The sequence below is a fragment of the Manis javanica genome, chromosome 4 (genome assembly GCF_040802235.1).
Source record: "Manis javanica isolate MJ-LG chromosome 4, MJ_LKY, whole genome shotgun sequence".
In the NCBI taxonomy this organism is placed as follows: domain Eukaryota; kingdom Metazoa; phylum Chordata; class Mammalia; order Pholidota; family Manidae; genus Manis; species Manis javanica.
Genome location: NC_133159.1, coordinates 11,661,956 through 11,676,048, shown reverse-complemented (window position 1 = coordinate 11,676,048; position 14,093 = coordinate 11,661,956). Strand labels below are relative to the sequence as shown.

At 35.4% G+C, this 14,093-nt stretch overlaps 1 protein-coding gene across 4 annotated transcripts in view; it reads right to left on the bottom strand.

The window, feature by feature from the left end:
- The window catches only part of SPEN (spen family transcriptional repressor), an 89,167-nt gene that overhangs the window by 24,527 nt on the left and 50,547 nt on the right, over nucleotides 1-14,093 (bottom strand). For all 4 annotated transcript variants that reach the window (XM_017665936.3, XM_017665935.3, XM_036999944.2 and 1 more), the window contains 3 exons: nucleotides 5,598-5,758; nucleotides 3,904-4,104; nucleotides 694-845 (listed from right to left, as the gene is read on the bottom strand). In XM_017665936.3, the coding sequence (XP_017521425.3) occupies nucleotides 694-845; nucleotides 3,904-4,104; nucleotides 5,598-5,758 (514 nt within the window). The remainder of the gene's footprint in view (nucleotides 1-693; nucleotides 846-3,903; nucleotides 4,105-5,597; nucleotides 5,759-14,093) is intronic.

Here is a 14,093-nt window from a genome sequence, read left to right as displayed (position 1 = left end):
TAGGACCTCCAGTAGTATGTTGAATAGAAGTGGGGAGAGTGGGCATCCTTGTCTTGTTCCCGATCTTAAGGAAAAGCATTTAGCTTCTCGCTGTTAAGTATAATGTTGGCTGTGGGTTTGTCATATATGGCCTTTATTATGTTGAGATACTTGCCCTCTATATCCATTTTGTTGACAAGTTTTTATCATGAATGGATGTTGAATTTTGTTGAATACTTTTTCAGCATCTATGGAGATGATCATGTGGTTTTTGTCCTTTTTGTTGATGTAGTGGATGATGTTGATGGATTTTCAAATGTTGTACCATCCTTGCATTCCTGGGATGAATCCCACTTGATCATGATGGATGACCTTTTTGATGTATTTTTGAATTCAGTTTGCTAATATTTTGTTGAGTATTTTTGCATCTATGTTCATCAGGGATATTGCTCTGTAATTTTCTTTTTTTGTGGTGTCTGCCTGGTTTTGGTATTAGAATGATGTTGGCCTTGTAGAATGAGTTTGAGAGTATTCCCTCCTCTCCCCAATGGATTTTACTCGGTCATCTTTTAGCAAGGGTTAAAAACACACAGGGTGATTAAGAAAAATATTCATTATACCATCTGAATATCATCTTTCCAAATATAATTTGTACTATGCTTTATGTTTTATGGCAAAGATCTAAAACTGTTTTTATTGTAAAAGGCAACATACCACGATTTCTCCAAAGCGCTGGAAAATGTTGCGAAGGTCATGGTAAGTAGTGGTTTTTTCAAGGTTGCCAATAAAGAGTGTTCTTGTTGCTTTGGGATGAAATTCATCTATCCTTTCATCTAAAGGGCGAAATTCATTTTCACTTTCTGTTTCTGTAAGTGGGATGGGGACAGAGCAAAAAGAAGAGGAGAGTGTTTTAATGTATATTTCTATATCATGGGGAAATCTACATTTCAGAAATTAAATCTCTGAAATATTGGGCTTTGCTACTCATACACTCTGAAAAAATATACACACCTTCAGAAATAGCTGCCTCTTGTTAACTCCAAAGCAAAGGAGGAATACTGAGGCTAAAGAAACTTGTCCAAAAATTAGGGGGAAGTAATACTTTGTTTGATTTTTCAAATAGAAAAGTGGACTGAATTTCAATCTGCTAAACTGATTTGTTTCAGAAATAATCACTAACGCATAGATTTGTTAAACCCCAGCAAAAATGGTAATTATTTCAGCCTTATCTTAGGTTCCAATATTACATTGAAGGCTTTCAATATGGAGAATAAGACTACAATCTGACATACACATAACTTTAATACAAATTAAAATAGTCCAGCTTCATTATTTGTTTAATTTACTTTTCAAAAGTTTATCAAGTATTTCATATTTATGTTTGTCATGCTAATTAACATAACCCAGCAGTCTAAATGCAGCAATTTTTAGATATAAGAATAATATTTGTATTAACACTGACTGAAGCAATACTTATGAAACATCTTTTGGTGTTGCATGGTCCACAATGACAAACAGAAAGAGACTAAATGACTCTCAAGGTTTCTATTTTTATGATCAAAAGCCCTGGTTTAATGTCTAATTCCATCACAGGCTTTTTCTGAAGCTCCATATATTAACTTGGTCTAGGGCAGGGACATTTAACATGTTGTTGATAAGTACAATACAGCCTGTAGGTTCTCTCTCTCTTTAAAGTAAACCAAAGCCATCCAAAATATGTTAATATTTAATCAACTTGACTGAAACAAAGTATTTAGTGTTAGCCACTGAACTTTACTGATGATGTCAACACTGTTTGTCAACTTTTGAGCTGCTGAATGAACTCAGCCAGCATACACTTCACTCCTGATTCCAGTATGACGTTCTAATGGTAGCTCAGCTAATCTTCACAATGTCAGAATATATACTTTCAGAGAGTCAGATGGACGCAGGAGGGCTCATATACCTGTCTCACACAGTGTAATTTCAAGCTCAATTAGGTCTTCTTGAAACTACCGAAGGGTGGGTACATATTTAGGAATATTTCATTTAAAAAGGGAGAAAAATGAAATTAAAAAAATTAAGACACATCTTGAGGTTAGTAGTCCAAAAGACAGAATTGCAAGGAAAGCATGATTTGCAACCATTAAAATCTGTAATGGCTTCATTTCTACCAAACAGCTCCATAAAATTTCAAAATCAGAAATTTCAGTTTAGGAAAGAAAAAAGGTTTTTTCCACATTTATTTCCAAATCTATTTACTCTTCATGACCAATTTAAGTCTCATTGACTATACATCACTGAAAAAAATCTTTTAGCCCACAATTTCATGTGTAGGGGACTGTAACACCTTGCACAGCAATCCTGTAAGCCGGCAGGGACCTGTCTCCAAAGGGTGTCTTGGATTTGTTCTTTTTAATTCTAAATGGTCCCTGCTTAAGGAAGCAATGAGCTCCATACATTTTAATATAAAACACTTATGACTTAACTATCCAACAACTTCATTCCAACCAAGTCTCCATACTCAGATTCAACTACATCAAATATTCCCTTAAACTGGTGTTTCACATTGTCCCATGTGGAAAAAGTACCTTCAGCTTTCCTATGCTTGAACCAAACAAACCTCAAAATCTTCACTGGCAGGTGGTTAAAGCTTAATTAACATCCTGGGTGCTAATTAGGTAAAATGCTTTTTTACAGTAAAAAATCTCAAGATAGCACTACCACTCAGAGATCAGACAGTCTTCTATTGATAATGCCCCTGAATTAGATCCTCACTACTTAATAATTCTATGTGCTTCTAAAAACTTATCAGGTTACATGATATTCTAAACAGGACTCTTCAAGTCAGTTCTGACCTGTTCCTAAGAACTCCCAAGCTGCTCTTAGCGCAGTTTAAGTAAGCGAGGGCAGTGCATCTCAAACTTGGCAGAAACAGAATATGAAGGCATAACCTCTAACTCCTTTGAAAAGATAACATTCCTTTGGATTTCTGTGTTTTATCAGAAAATTTGTGTACATTTTGCAGTCTTCACACTAACAATGCTGTGCCTGTTTTAATATAGAAATAACATTTACATGTCCTTATCAGGGAAATCCTATTTTTCCCTCTTCAATTGTCAAACAAAACTAATATCCCAAGAAAATGCTAAGCTTAATCTCCAAGTCTTGGTCTTACGGTTCAACTGTATCAGCTACATAATGGGTTGGAGTTAATTTTAACGTTTCTATTAATTCCTCTACAAACTTACTCACAAGCTGCCTTAAATTGGGGGTTCCCAACTTGAGTATGTAAATTCTGAACCATTAATCTGGCACACGGTCAAAGAGTCTGCCTTTTAAACAAGCATTGCATGTGGTCCTGAAACAGGAGAAACACTGACCCAAACCATGTTTGAGAAGACTTCCTGCCTTATAATAGGTCTTATGGACTCAAGCTAATAAAACGTCCCCCTGAAATCCTCAATGGGTCACACTCATTAAGACTTAGTCCTGCTTCTTTGTCACTCTCTTTCAAGGTCATGGGAACTAGTATAACAGAACCAATCTGTGCTGGGCATAATGGCAATAAAACTGGTCTAAATAGTCCCTCAAATCAACTTAACAAGGAATTTGTTTTCTAATTCAGGTAATGCTGTCCTCAATCTTTTAGGAACTATCTCATTATCTCAATTCAATTCTTTTGGGAAGGGTGGACTCAAAAGGGGCTAAACTCTTGTCTTTCAGGCAGCATTTCTCTCTTATAGAAACAAAACAATCTTTACCCTCCCTAACCAAAACAACATTGTTATTAAGTTGAACAATGTATGTCACCACTATTTCAAATAGACAATGGAAGTATGCCACTAAATAAAGCTGGAAAAGTGTCCACATTCAGGATAATACACTGCCCTTTCATAAACCGGAATACAAACTGCACTGAAACTCAGCTTCCCGGCCTCTTACCTGGCCCTATCCATGCTGTTACTTCAATCTGCATGCCAAAGAAAAGTTTGCCTTTCGATGCAGTCAGTGCTTTTTCTTGGTCCTCTTGCTGCCGAAAGAATACCAGACCATACCGCTCTTCTGAAGTTCCATGTATCTGCACTGAAGTCACCTTTCCAAATTTCTTAAATTCATGGAAAAGGCCATCTTTGAGACTTGTATCTAAATCGCCAAACAAAAACAAGTTGCTTGCATTTCTACTTTAGTTACGACTCAGTAAACTACTCAATGGTTCACCTGATTTTTTATCTCAGTTTTGTTACCATTAAAATATTACTCTTCCAATAAAGTAACTCTAAAAAGGCATTATGGAGACTACTGTACAATTCTGAAAATAAACTTGGTGTTAGAGATATTACTGGTTATTTGTTAGGTAAGAATGATATTGTGGTTATGCAGGAAAATGCCCTTATAATTTATAGACAAATGCAAAAGTATGTATCTTTAAGTCAATATGGAAATGACATCAGGGATTCACTAAAATACCCACCTCCCCAAAGAAAAAGGCAACAAGAACCAGAAGAAAGAAAGGTGGAGAGTGATAAAGCAAGTGTGACAAAATACTGATGACTTTTTAAATTCTGGGTATGTGAGGGAGTTCATTTTGCTACTCCTCTATTCTCATGTATGCTTGTAAGTTTCATAATAAAAACTTTACATACATACATACATACATACATACAACTTTTAAAGACTTAAGACAGCCATGTATCTAGCTTTTCAGGCATCAGTCAATTGTAAAATTGTGTGTAAGTGGCATGTAACATGCTGAACACCTTTAAGACCTTTCAAAGATGAATCATATCCTCTGGGGTCTTGCGTTAATTTGCTTCATTGTAAGAGTTAAAATCGTACAGAAAGACAAGCCCCTATCCATTTTACCCCCATCCATTCCTACATTACCGAGCAATCTAAATCAAAAGCTCTAAATCAGCATGTGTGTTTCAATATATCTATTCACAAACCTGGTATGCAGGATTACTAAAATGCACTTAGCTAAGAAAGCCTTAGTTTGGTCTTTGTTGGTCTGACTGTCTACTAACAGTGGCTGGCATACTAAATATGCCTAACATAGGAACGACAGCATATTATGGTCAAATGTCAATTAAAAATATCAGGAGTAAAGGAAAGACTACAGAATAGCTCTTAACTAGATTTTTCCATTATTCGTGACTTTCCTCATTTAAAATATTATTTTGAAATGGGTTTCCTATCATAATTTTATGTTCAAAGTTATTTCACATAACACAGGATTCTAAGCCAATATAATAAATCTAACTAAGAATGGTACTCCTATAATTTTATCATTACCAAATTTCCCTTATATCAAAATATTTAGTCTAGAAAGCATATCGATTCAAAATTAAACCATGCTTTCTTTATATAATATGCACCGTACAAACCTTTGTGTATGTAATATGCACAATATGTACATATAATAAGGACATGTAAAAGAACATGTAATCTTTATAATATGTAACCTAGAAATAGAAACTATATGAAGTTAACAATAATTACTTGCTTTTTCTTACATGGCCTTAGATTTACGAACCACTAAAGGCAAACCTGTTGTCACTACAAAACACAGAATTCAAGTTGCTCAGTCTCATTCCCAAAAAGTAGCAGAGAGATAAATACAGAAAACAAAATTTTACCTGTAGAGCGTACTGGAAGATTTTGAACTTTGATACCAAAACTTTTACGGGGCTCATCTTTTTCCAGGGATGAAAGCAACTGGGAAGTGGGTGCTGGGACTGCTGCAGATTGAACTGATCGGGCTGGAGAGTCATCACTTGAACTACTGCTGGAATCAGTGCTGCAGAAGGGCAAAAAAAATCTGGTGAAAAGTCAAACTAAAAATGAGTAGCATATAAACCTTAAAATTGACAAGTAGCAATAATTAGAAGAGCTAAATTTTAGGTCTGGATCTTCTCCAAATCTATTTCTACCTCCAGAGATGGCAAAAGGTAGTAAATCCTGGCCTGAGAATGTAGAATTAAAAGTAACAATCTTTTACCATCATATGCCACCTAACGACAAGTATTTCATTCTGTGCAAAATCTGAATAATTTTTTTCAAATTTAGTAAGACTATTAAACACAATTCATGTAAGGGTAATAAAAATAGGACAGTGGGCAAATGGGTTTTGGATTCAGAGATCTCAATTCAAATCTTGATTCACACATATATCATGTATCCTCAGACAAGTTACTTATTAACCTCTTGCTAAGCCTCAGCTTCCACATCTGTAAAATGAAAATAACAATAGTACCAATCTCATAGAATTAAGATTTAAAAAAATAACCTACAGGTTTACAGAGTTTGGAGTATGATGGCACTCAGCAAATGAAGTGGCACTGCTGTTACTCTTATTACTACTTCTACCACTACCTAGTGGAAAAACTAATTTTTAGAAAAACATAAATATCCAAAGTAATTTCCCATATAGTTTTAATTTAAAATTTTTGAAGGACTAATGAAGAAATCTTATGTAAATTACTTGAGTCTTACAAGCTTAGGCTCTTTGTGAATAACATGGGAAACATGAGTCAATGAAGTCAAATTTCTTACTCTATTCAGTTTAACACAATCCTCAAAGAGGAGGACAATCAGTTGAAAGACAAGGAGAAAAGATTACCTACACAGTCAGATTAAAAGAAAGATATGTTTAAGCAAGTTTATTATGCTTAGGAACCATGTGAGAAATATATATTCTTTTTTCAGTACTGGATGTACAAGACTGCTATGGTTTTAAGTTCTATTACAGCATTCTCAAATGGATTAATAAAAAGCTATTTACAAGTTCTACTATTTACAGGTTTCTGAAATTTCGCAACACACTCTCTTCTCCCTATTGGGGAAAGCTTACTTTTTAAGCAAATAACTTGCAGGGGTTAATCCACCTTAAATTAATCCACTATAGCTCTCATGTCCAAGACAATCTCTAAGCCAAACAGATGAGTAAATCCAACCCCAGGATCTGAGACAAATTTAGTATTCTTTTTTTTTTTTTAAAGAAAGAAATACTATAAGGAAACAGGGTGTTATAACTAAGAATTTACACAGCTTTTTTATTTGGCTCTCACATGCTACGGCAAAAGATTAACACTTCATGAGGTTGTCAGAGCTTGCTGCAGTTTAAAACAGGGAAATAAACCTATGCCAGTTAAAAACCAAAAGAAGGTATCTGAGTTACAAATTACTTAGGGATAAAAGCCTCAAGGTAGAACCACAAGTCATCACTGCCAGGCCTCCTTATGCATCACCAGGTTTGGTTTTCTCATCTATAAAAAAGTAATTTTTTTCTAAATCACTCAGTAAAAGTATTACTGGTACTAAGTGAACAGAGTACTATTCAAATTAAAAGTTAACAAAATTTCTGTTCTTAGCACAAAAGGGAAAAAATGCTTATTGTATGTATTAAGTACTCCAAGCAATGACGATTATTAACAAGGCCACCAGATGACTACAGTATAGAGTGTTATGTAATTTATTCCAACGAATCATAAAATAACCATTAAGGAAAATAATGACAATACTACCACTATTACATACACTAAAATTCTTTAGCAGCAGTGGGTAAAGAAGTAGACAAATACGGGTAAGAACAGAATTTCTACTAGTGAACTAATCAATGAGGCTACAAAAACAAAGTTCTATGTAAGTCTGTTCTATAAAAACGGAGAGGAAAGTGACCAATCAACGCTAACAATGACTTTAAAGTACAAAATAGTGATAGAAATTACATATTATAAATGTCATACTTTTGTGGTGAATTCCCTGCTACCACACCAATTTTTAGACAAGATGTAGAAAACTTAACTGGCAGTATTACCTGCTGACCAATTTGAAGTGATGACAAGAAAGGGGGAAAGGTTTTAAGATGAATTATGAAATGATAAAAATGACACTTTTGAATTAGTATTTTGATATGCTAACCTAAACTGCAATGTACAATTTCAGTGAAGTCTATAAAATGTACTATGGATTTTAAGATCGTGAATCAAAATGAGCAAAAATTCAGACCCCAAATACTTTTCAGTCCTACTATATTGACAGAAAGCCCAAATGCCCAGAATACCTGTGTCAATTTTAATTTTTAAAAATTCCTACTGTTAAAACTGAAGAACTGAAACAGTTCAAGCATATGATATAGAGTATTTAGTGGTTTCTTAAAAGCCAATCAGCAGCTATTTCTATCTAAATTGTCTCAAAGTAGTAATGATGGTGTGTCAACTCTTAAGAAGGTGGACTGTAAATTTACCTGGCCACCAATGAATAAATGATAAAGGAGCCATGGATATACAATGAGGAAACGACAGCCTCTTCAACAACTGCTGTTGGCAAAACTGGACAGGTATACATACAAGAGAATGAAACTGGATTATTGTCTAACCCCATACACAAAAGTAAACTCAAGATGGATCAAAAGACCTGAATGTAAGTCATGAAACCACAAAACTCTTAGAAGAAAACACAGGTAAAAATCTCTTGAATATAAACACAAGCAACTTTTTGCTGAACACCTCTCCTCGGGCAAGGGAAACAAAATAAAAAATGAACAAATGGGACTACATCAAGCTAAAAAGCTTCTGTACAGCAAAGGACACCATCAGCAGAACAAAAAGGTGCCCTACAATATGGAAGAATGTATTTGTAAATGACTTATCCAACAAGGAGTTAACATCCAAAATAAATAAAGAGCTCACATGCCTCAACACCCAAAAAGCAAATAACCCAATTAAAAAATGGGCAGAGGATCTGAACAGACACTTCTCCAAAGAAGAAATTCAGATGGTCAACAGGCACATGAAAAGATGCTCCACATCGCTAATTATCAGGGAAATACAAATTAAAACCACAATGAGATATCACCTCACACCAGTTAGGATGGCCAACATCCAAAAGACTAGGCACAACAAATGCTGGCGAGGATGCAGAGAAAGTGGAACCCTCCTACACTGTTGGTGGGAATGTAAATTAGTTCAACCATTGTGGAAAGCAATATGAAGGTTCCTCAAAAACTCAAAATAGAAATACCATTTAACACAGTAATTCCACTATTAGGAGTTTACCCAAAGAAAACAAGATGCCTGATTCAAAAAGACATATGCATCCTTATGTTTATTGCAGCACTATTTAATAATGGCCAAGATATGGAAGCAACCTAAGTGTCCATCAATAAATGAATAGATAAAGAAGATATGGTACATATACACAATGAAATATTATTCAGCCATAAAAACAAAACAGATCCTACCATTTGCAACAATATGGATGGAGTTAGAGGATATCATGCTCAGGGAAATAAGCCAGGTGGAAAATGACAAGTACCAAATGATTTCCCTCATTTGCGGAATATAACAAGGCAAAATTAAGGAACAAAACAGCAGCAGACTCACAGACTCCAAGACAACACTAGTGGTTACCAAAGGGAAGGGTATGGGGAGAGGGTGTGGGGAGGGAGAAGAGGATTAAGGGGCATTATAATTAGCACACATAATGTAGGGGGGGCACAGGAAAGGCAGTATAGCACAGAGAAGACAAGTAAGTGACTCTACAGCATCTTACTACGCTGATGGACAGTGACTGCAATGGGGCAGAGGGGTCTTGATAATATGGGTGAATGCTGAAACCACAATGTTGCTCATGTGAAACCTTCATAAAATTGTATATAAATGATATATTAATATGACTGGTTAGCCAGAGATGGGTAAGATTCCTCAAGGGAGGAACAACCTAAGACAGGCACAGTCGCAGGGGGGCCATCAGGAGAGAAATTGGGGACCAACAGAGGTGAGGCTTAGAACCTCACCCCCCCTGTTCTGAGAGAAATCTTCTGCATCCGTGGATGTTTTGTTGCCCTTGTCTAGCTCGGATTAATACTTAGTCTATAGGCACAGACCTGATCATCTACATTTGCCCTCTTACAGCACTAAATTATGTTTTCTACCTTTATCTTGCATCTACCTACCACTTCAGCATTTTATTTAAAAAAATAATAATAATAATAATAATAAGGGAGAAATGTGGGATTTACATATAAATCAAGTATAAAAATCAAACGAATAATCATATCTGACTTGATTGTTTATAGTTCATGATGTGTGATCAAAACCAAAAGTTTCTGTGATATGACTGCCCTTGCACTGTTCACCATGTAAGAACTTATTCACCATGTAAGACCTTGTTCACCATGTAAGAACTTGTTCGTTATGCTTCAGAAGATTGGAGACTGTTGAGATATAGGCTTGGGGTTGATTAATGACTGTGCATTGAGTCCCCTATACAGAATTTTATTGTTGTTAACAACCATTTGATCAATAAACATGAGAGATGCCCTCTCAAAAAAAAATGATATCTTAATTAAAAACAAACAAACAAAAAAGCAAAACAGAATGAACAAAACATCAGTAGACTCATAGACACTGAGAAGTGACTAGTGGGCCCATTGGAGGGGTTGGGGTGGGTGGATGGGGAGTATGAAGGGGATAAAGGGGCACAAAAATTCTCAATCATAATATAAGTTGGTCACAGGGACAGTAGAATAGTATGGAGAATATAGCCAATGATTCTGTAACATCTTTCTATGTTGACAGATAGTAACTGCACTAGTGGGGTGAGAATTTAATAATACGGGTAACTGTTAAACAACTATGCTGTATATTTGAAACCAATATAAAATTGCACATCAATGATACTTCAATAAAAATATATATAGCTATCATTAACTTAGAAAAAAAATTTACCTGGCCACATCAATATTATACCAGTATTACATTTTCAGCAAGAATTAAAAATTCTAACTGGTAAAGAACTTGAAAAAAACTACCATTTGAAAGAAATCTAGTATACTTACTAAGCACATACAACAATTAAGGCTGAATTATGTCTTATATGTGTTTATAAGAAACCTAACAAGCATATCTGATCAAGATTTTCACAATGGAGAAATATAAGAATAAGTAACTGGTTACATAACAGTTTTTGGTAAATAAATACAGTATGGGATGCCAGGATTCTCTTAAACCAAATTATAGTGTCAAATAATCAGTGATCCTACAGCCATTTTATACATAGAACTACTGTGAGCACTTAACTCTCAATACTGAAAACATCAAGGCACTGGGTATACTATTTATAAGATGACTCTGGGCTAAATTTGTTCATGTACAAAAGTAACACCTAATAACTGACCTCTAAGTCTGTATGCCTACATTATTTGTAAACATATGCTTATGTTAAATATGTGTCTATGCTGGCTTTTTTAAAGCTGGAATATTAAAAAGCTTTAATTAAAATAAGTTGGGCGAGAAACAAAAATCTAGTATAAATGAATTTTTTTAAAAGGAGTATTAGAGAAACTAGAAAACTTTGCAATTAAAACAGGAGGGCCCATTTGTTAAAAGCAGATATAATCTCAAGTGGTAATTTTCTAACAACCTCTCTTCTCTTCCATCACCTAGCCAATAATTAAAAGATACAAAATGCAGATTTTCCATCAGGCTTGAGCAATTCAAAATGTGCCCCCTGTCCTTGGTGTTTCCATCAGAGGAAAACAATCACCTAATTTCTTAAATGGAATGTATCACCACACCAGGTAATAAGCCCTCTATATCATATTTTTTCAGGTCCAAATTTTCAAGATGGTATGTATTTTTTTAGTGCAACAGTTTTCTAAATGTGGTTTGAGCACCTGAGGGCACCCAAGGTGCTTGGGGGGAATGCAGGGATCTGTGAGGTCCTCCCTATTTTAATTACGTATCTGTGTAAGGCCAGATTTTCTTCATATACTTCACACACACAAAAATTATAATCACAATTTGAATACAGAAGTAGTTATGAGAACCTAGCTATCCTATTAATCCAGACATTCAAGAGATCTGCAAAATGACAAAACAATGCCACTTGTTTCACTATTTTTTGTTTTTAAAAAATAGTTATGTCACCCCAGCTGAAGATCTCAAAGTAAAACGGGCTGGGTAGGCTCCTCTCCAGAAGCAGACAATACCTTGAGGTGGACAGTTCTCCCAAGGTCATGGTTGAAGATATTCACCTCCAATATGAAACCCTCATCCCTTTTGCCTTTCTGCCACTTGCTTTTCCTCTCTGTTAATGCACAGGAAGACAATGCTCCTTACGTCTAGCAACTTTCATTAAATCTACCATCAAGATCACAGCTGCACAACAGAAGTTCCTATAATATCTTGTTAGCAAAGTGGTTTTAGGTAATAGAAGTGCTTTATGTTACTTATTGGCTTAACAAGCGTAAGTCTGTGACACAGCAAATACCTCCTCCTGTACCTAATCAACCTCTGGTATTGCAGCAAATACTAGAAATTAACAAAACATGTCCCTTGGCTAAAAACAGGTTGATCAGTGGTCTCACTGCTCTTGGAGAAACAGAAACAAGATACACAACCAGATGAAGATTCCACCAACCTGACCATCATAATCTACAAGTTTCACAACAAGACAAGAACAACTTAACAATCTGATGGTGACCAAAGTAGCATTAATACCAAATTTTTGGTTTATATCTCATGTATGAGAGGAAGAACAAAAGGGAAATAATTAACTAATTAAACACAGAGGTATTAGACCAAGGTGGTTTCAACACCTTAGTAGGTTGTGTAAGCAAACAGAAACCTAAACCTGTGAATGCCTCAAGGTCAAGAAATCAAATGTAAAGACAACCAATCACAGCCAATGTGGCTTTTCTAAATAAAGCAACACTTAAGCTATAACTGATCAAATATTTTCCTTGCCTTGCTTCTGTCTTTTCTCTATAAAATCTTTCCCCTAGCTCCTATAACCACCTCCAGTTTGGCACTGCCCAATCTGAAAGAGTTATGTCAATAAATAAAAATTTCAAATTAAAACTTTCCATTTCTAATATGGCTAGTGTCAACAGATACTACCTAATGAACAAAAACTCAATAATTTAAGGTTGTAAGTGTCCTGAGCACTGAAAGCTAAAAACAAAACTATACTAGTTTAGTGGACAGTTTGATGTGATACCAATTCCATTTTCAACTCTACCACTTCTAATATAACCTAAGCTGTTTTTCATTAAGAAAATGAAGAAGGAAATACTCAACTGTGTGGTCTAGAAAGGCACCTCATCCTGCCAGTCTGAACTTTAATTCCCCTAGTGGGTCACCTCACCTCATGATCTTCAAAGGTCCTGCTAACTAGGGTTCTATTGCTCTCCATCTACCTCTGACCTTCCATCTGTGACAGCTCCCAAATACTTAAAGGATAAAGTCTATGTTCTTCAACAAGGGAAAGAGGGGGGACCCTTTATAGCATGACCCCAAATTAATCTTCTAGCCTTGTCTTCTTATTCGCTTGTCACGACTCTCTTATCCCCTCTAATGATCTATTATCTATACATGTAAGAGTATTATACCAGTTTCTAGTCATGGGCTCCTTTTAAAATTATTATTAGATATAAGTCCTTGGTTAAATCACTTCCTCTCTCATCCTTAATTTTCTTATAATGTAAATGTTGATTAATACCTACCACTTGTGAGGGGATGTAGTGAGGATTTATTCAGTTAAATATATAAAAAAACAAAATGCTTAATTAACACTCTGCCTACCATATAGCAAGCATAGGAAAGCTCTTGTCCATACCCATTCCTGTTGAAGGCACCTTTCTGTCCCTCCTTGCCTGCCCTGCCTTTAAGGATTAGCCCCAATGTTAACCTCCTGCTGTGCAGCTATTCCTGACATCCCCAAGCCACCCACAGCATTCAACTGGATTCCCAACCATATGTTCCTAAGCCTCTTTTACTACGGTATCTATCCCAAATTCCTTCACTCGGTATTATAACTACTATTTGCCAAACTCTTCAAAGACCAATACTGGATTCATCTTTGTAAGCACAGAGCCTAGTATGGTGATGTGACTCCAAGAAATTACTGATTTGAACCATGCAAGCAATTGAAATTAATGCCTAGGAAAGCACACCGTTCAGTACAATGAAGGTATTAACTGAACTTAATATCTAATAGCAAAATGAAGATTTCTGATAAAATATTACATCGTTGCAAACTGCAAGGTATTCTTTCTTTAATGTTTCACTGATTACTCAAGAAAAATAGTGGCCATTTTTAAGAGTCTAGAACTTTAATTGATACATATT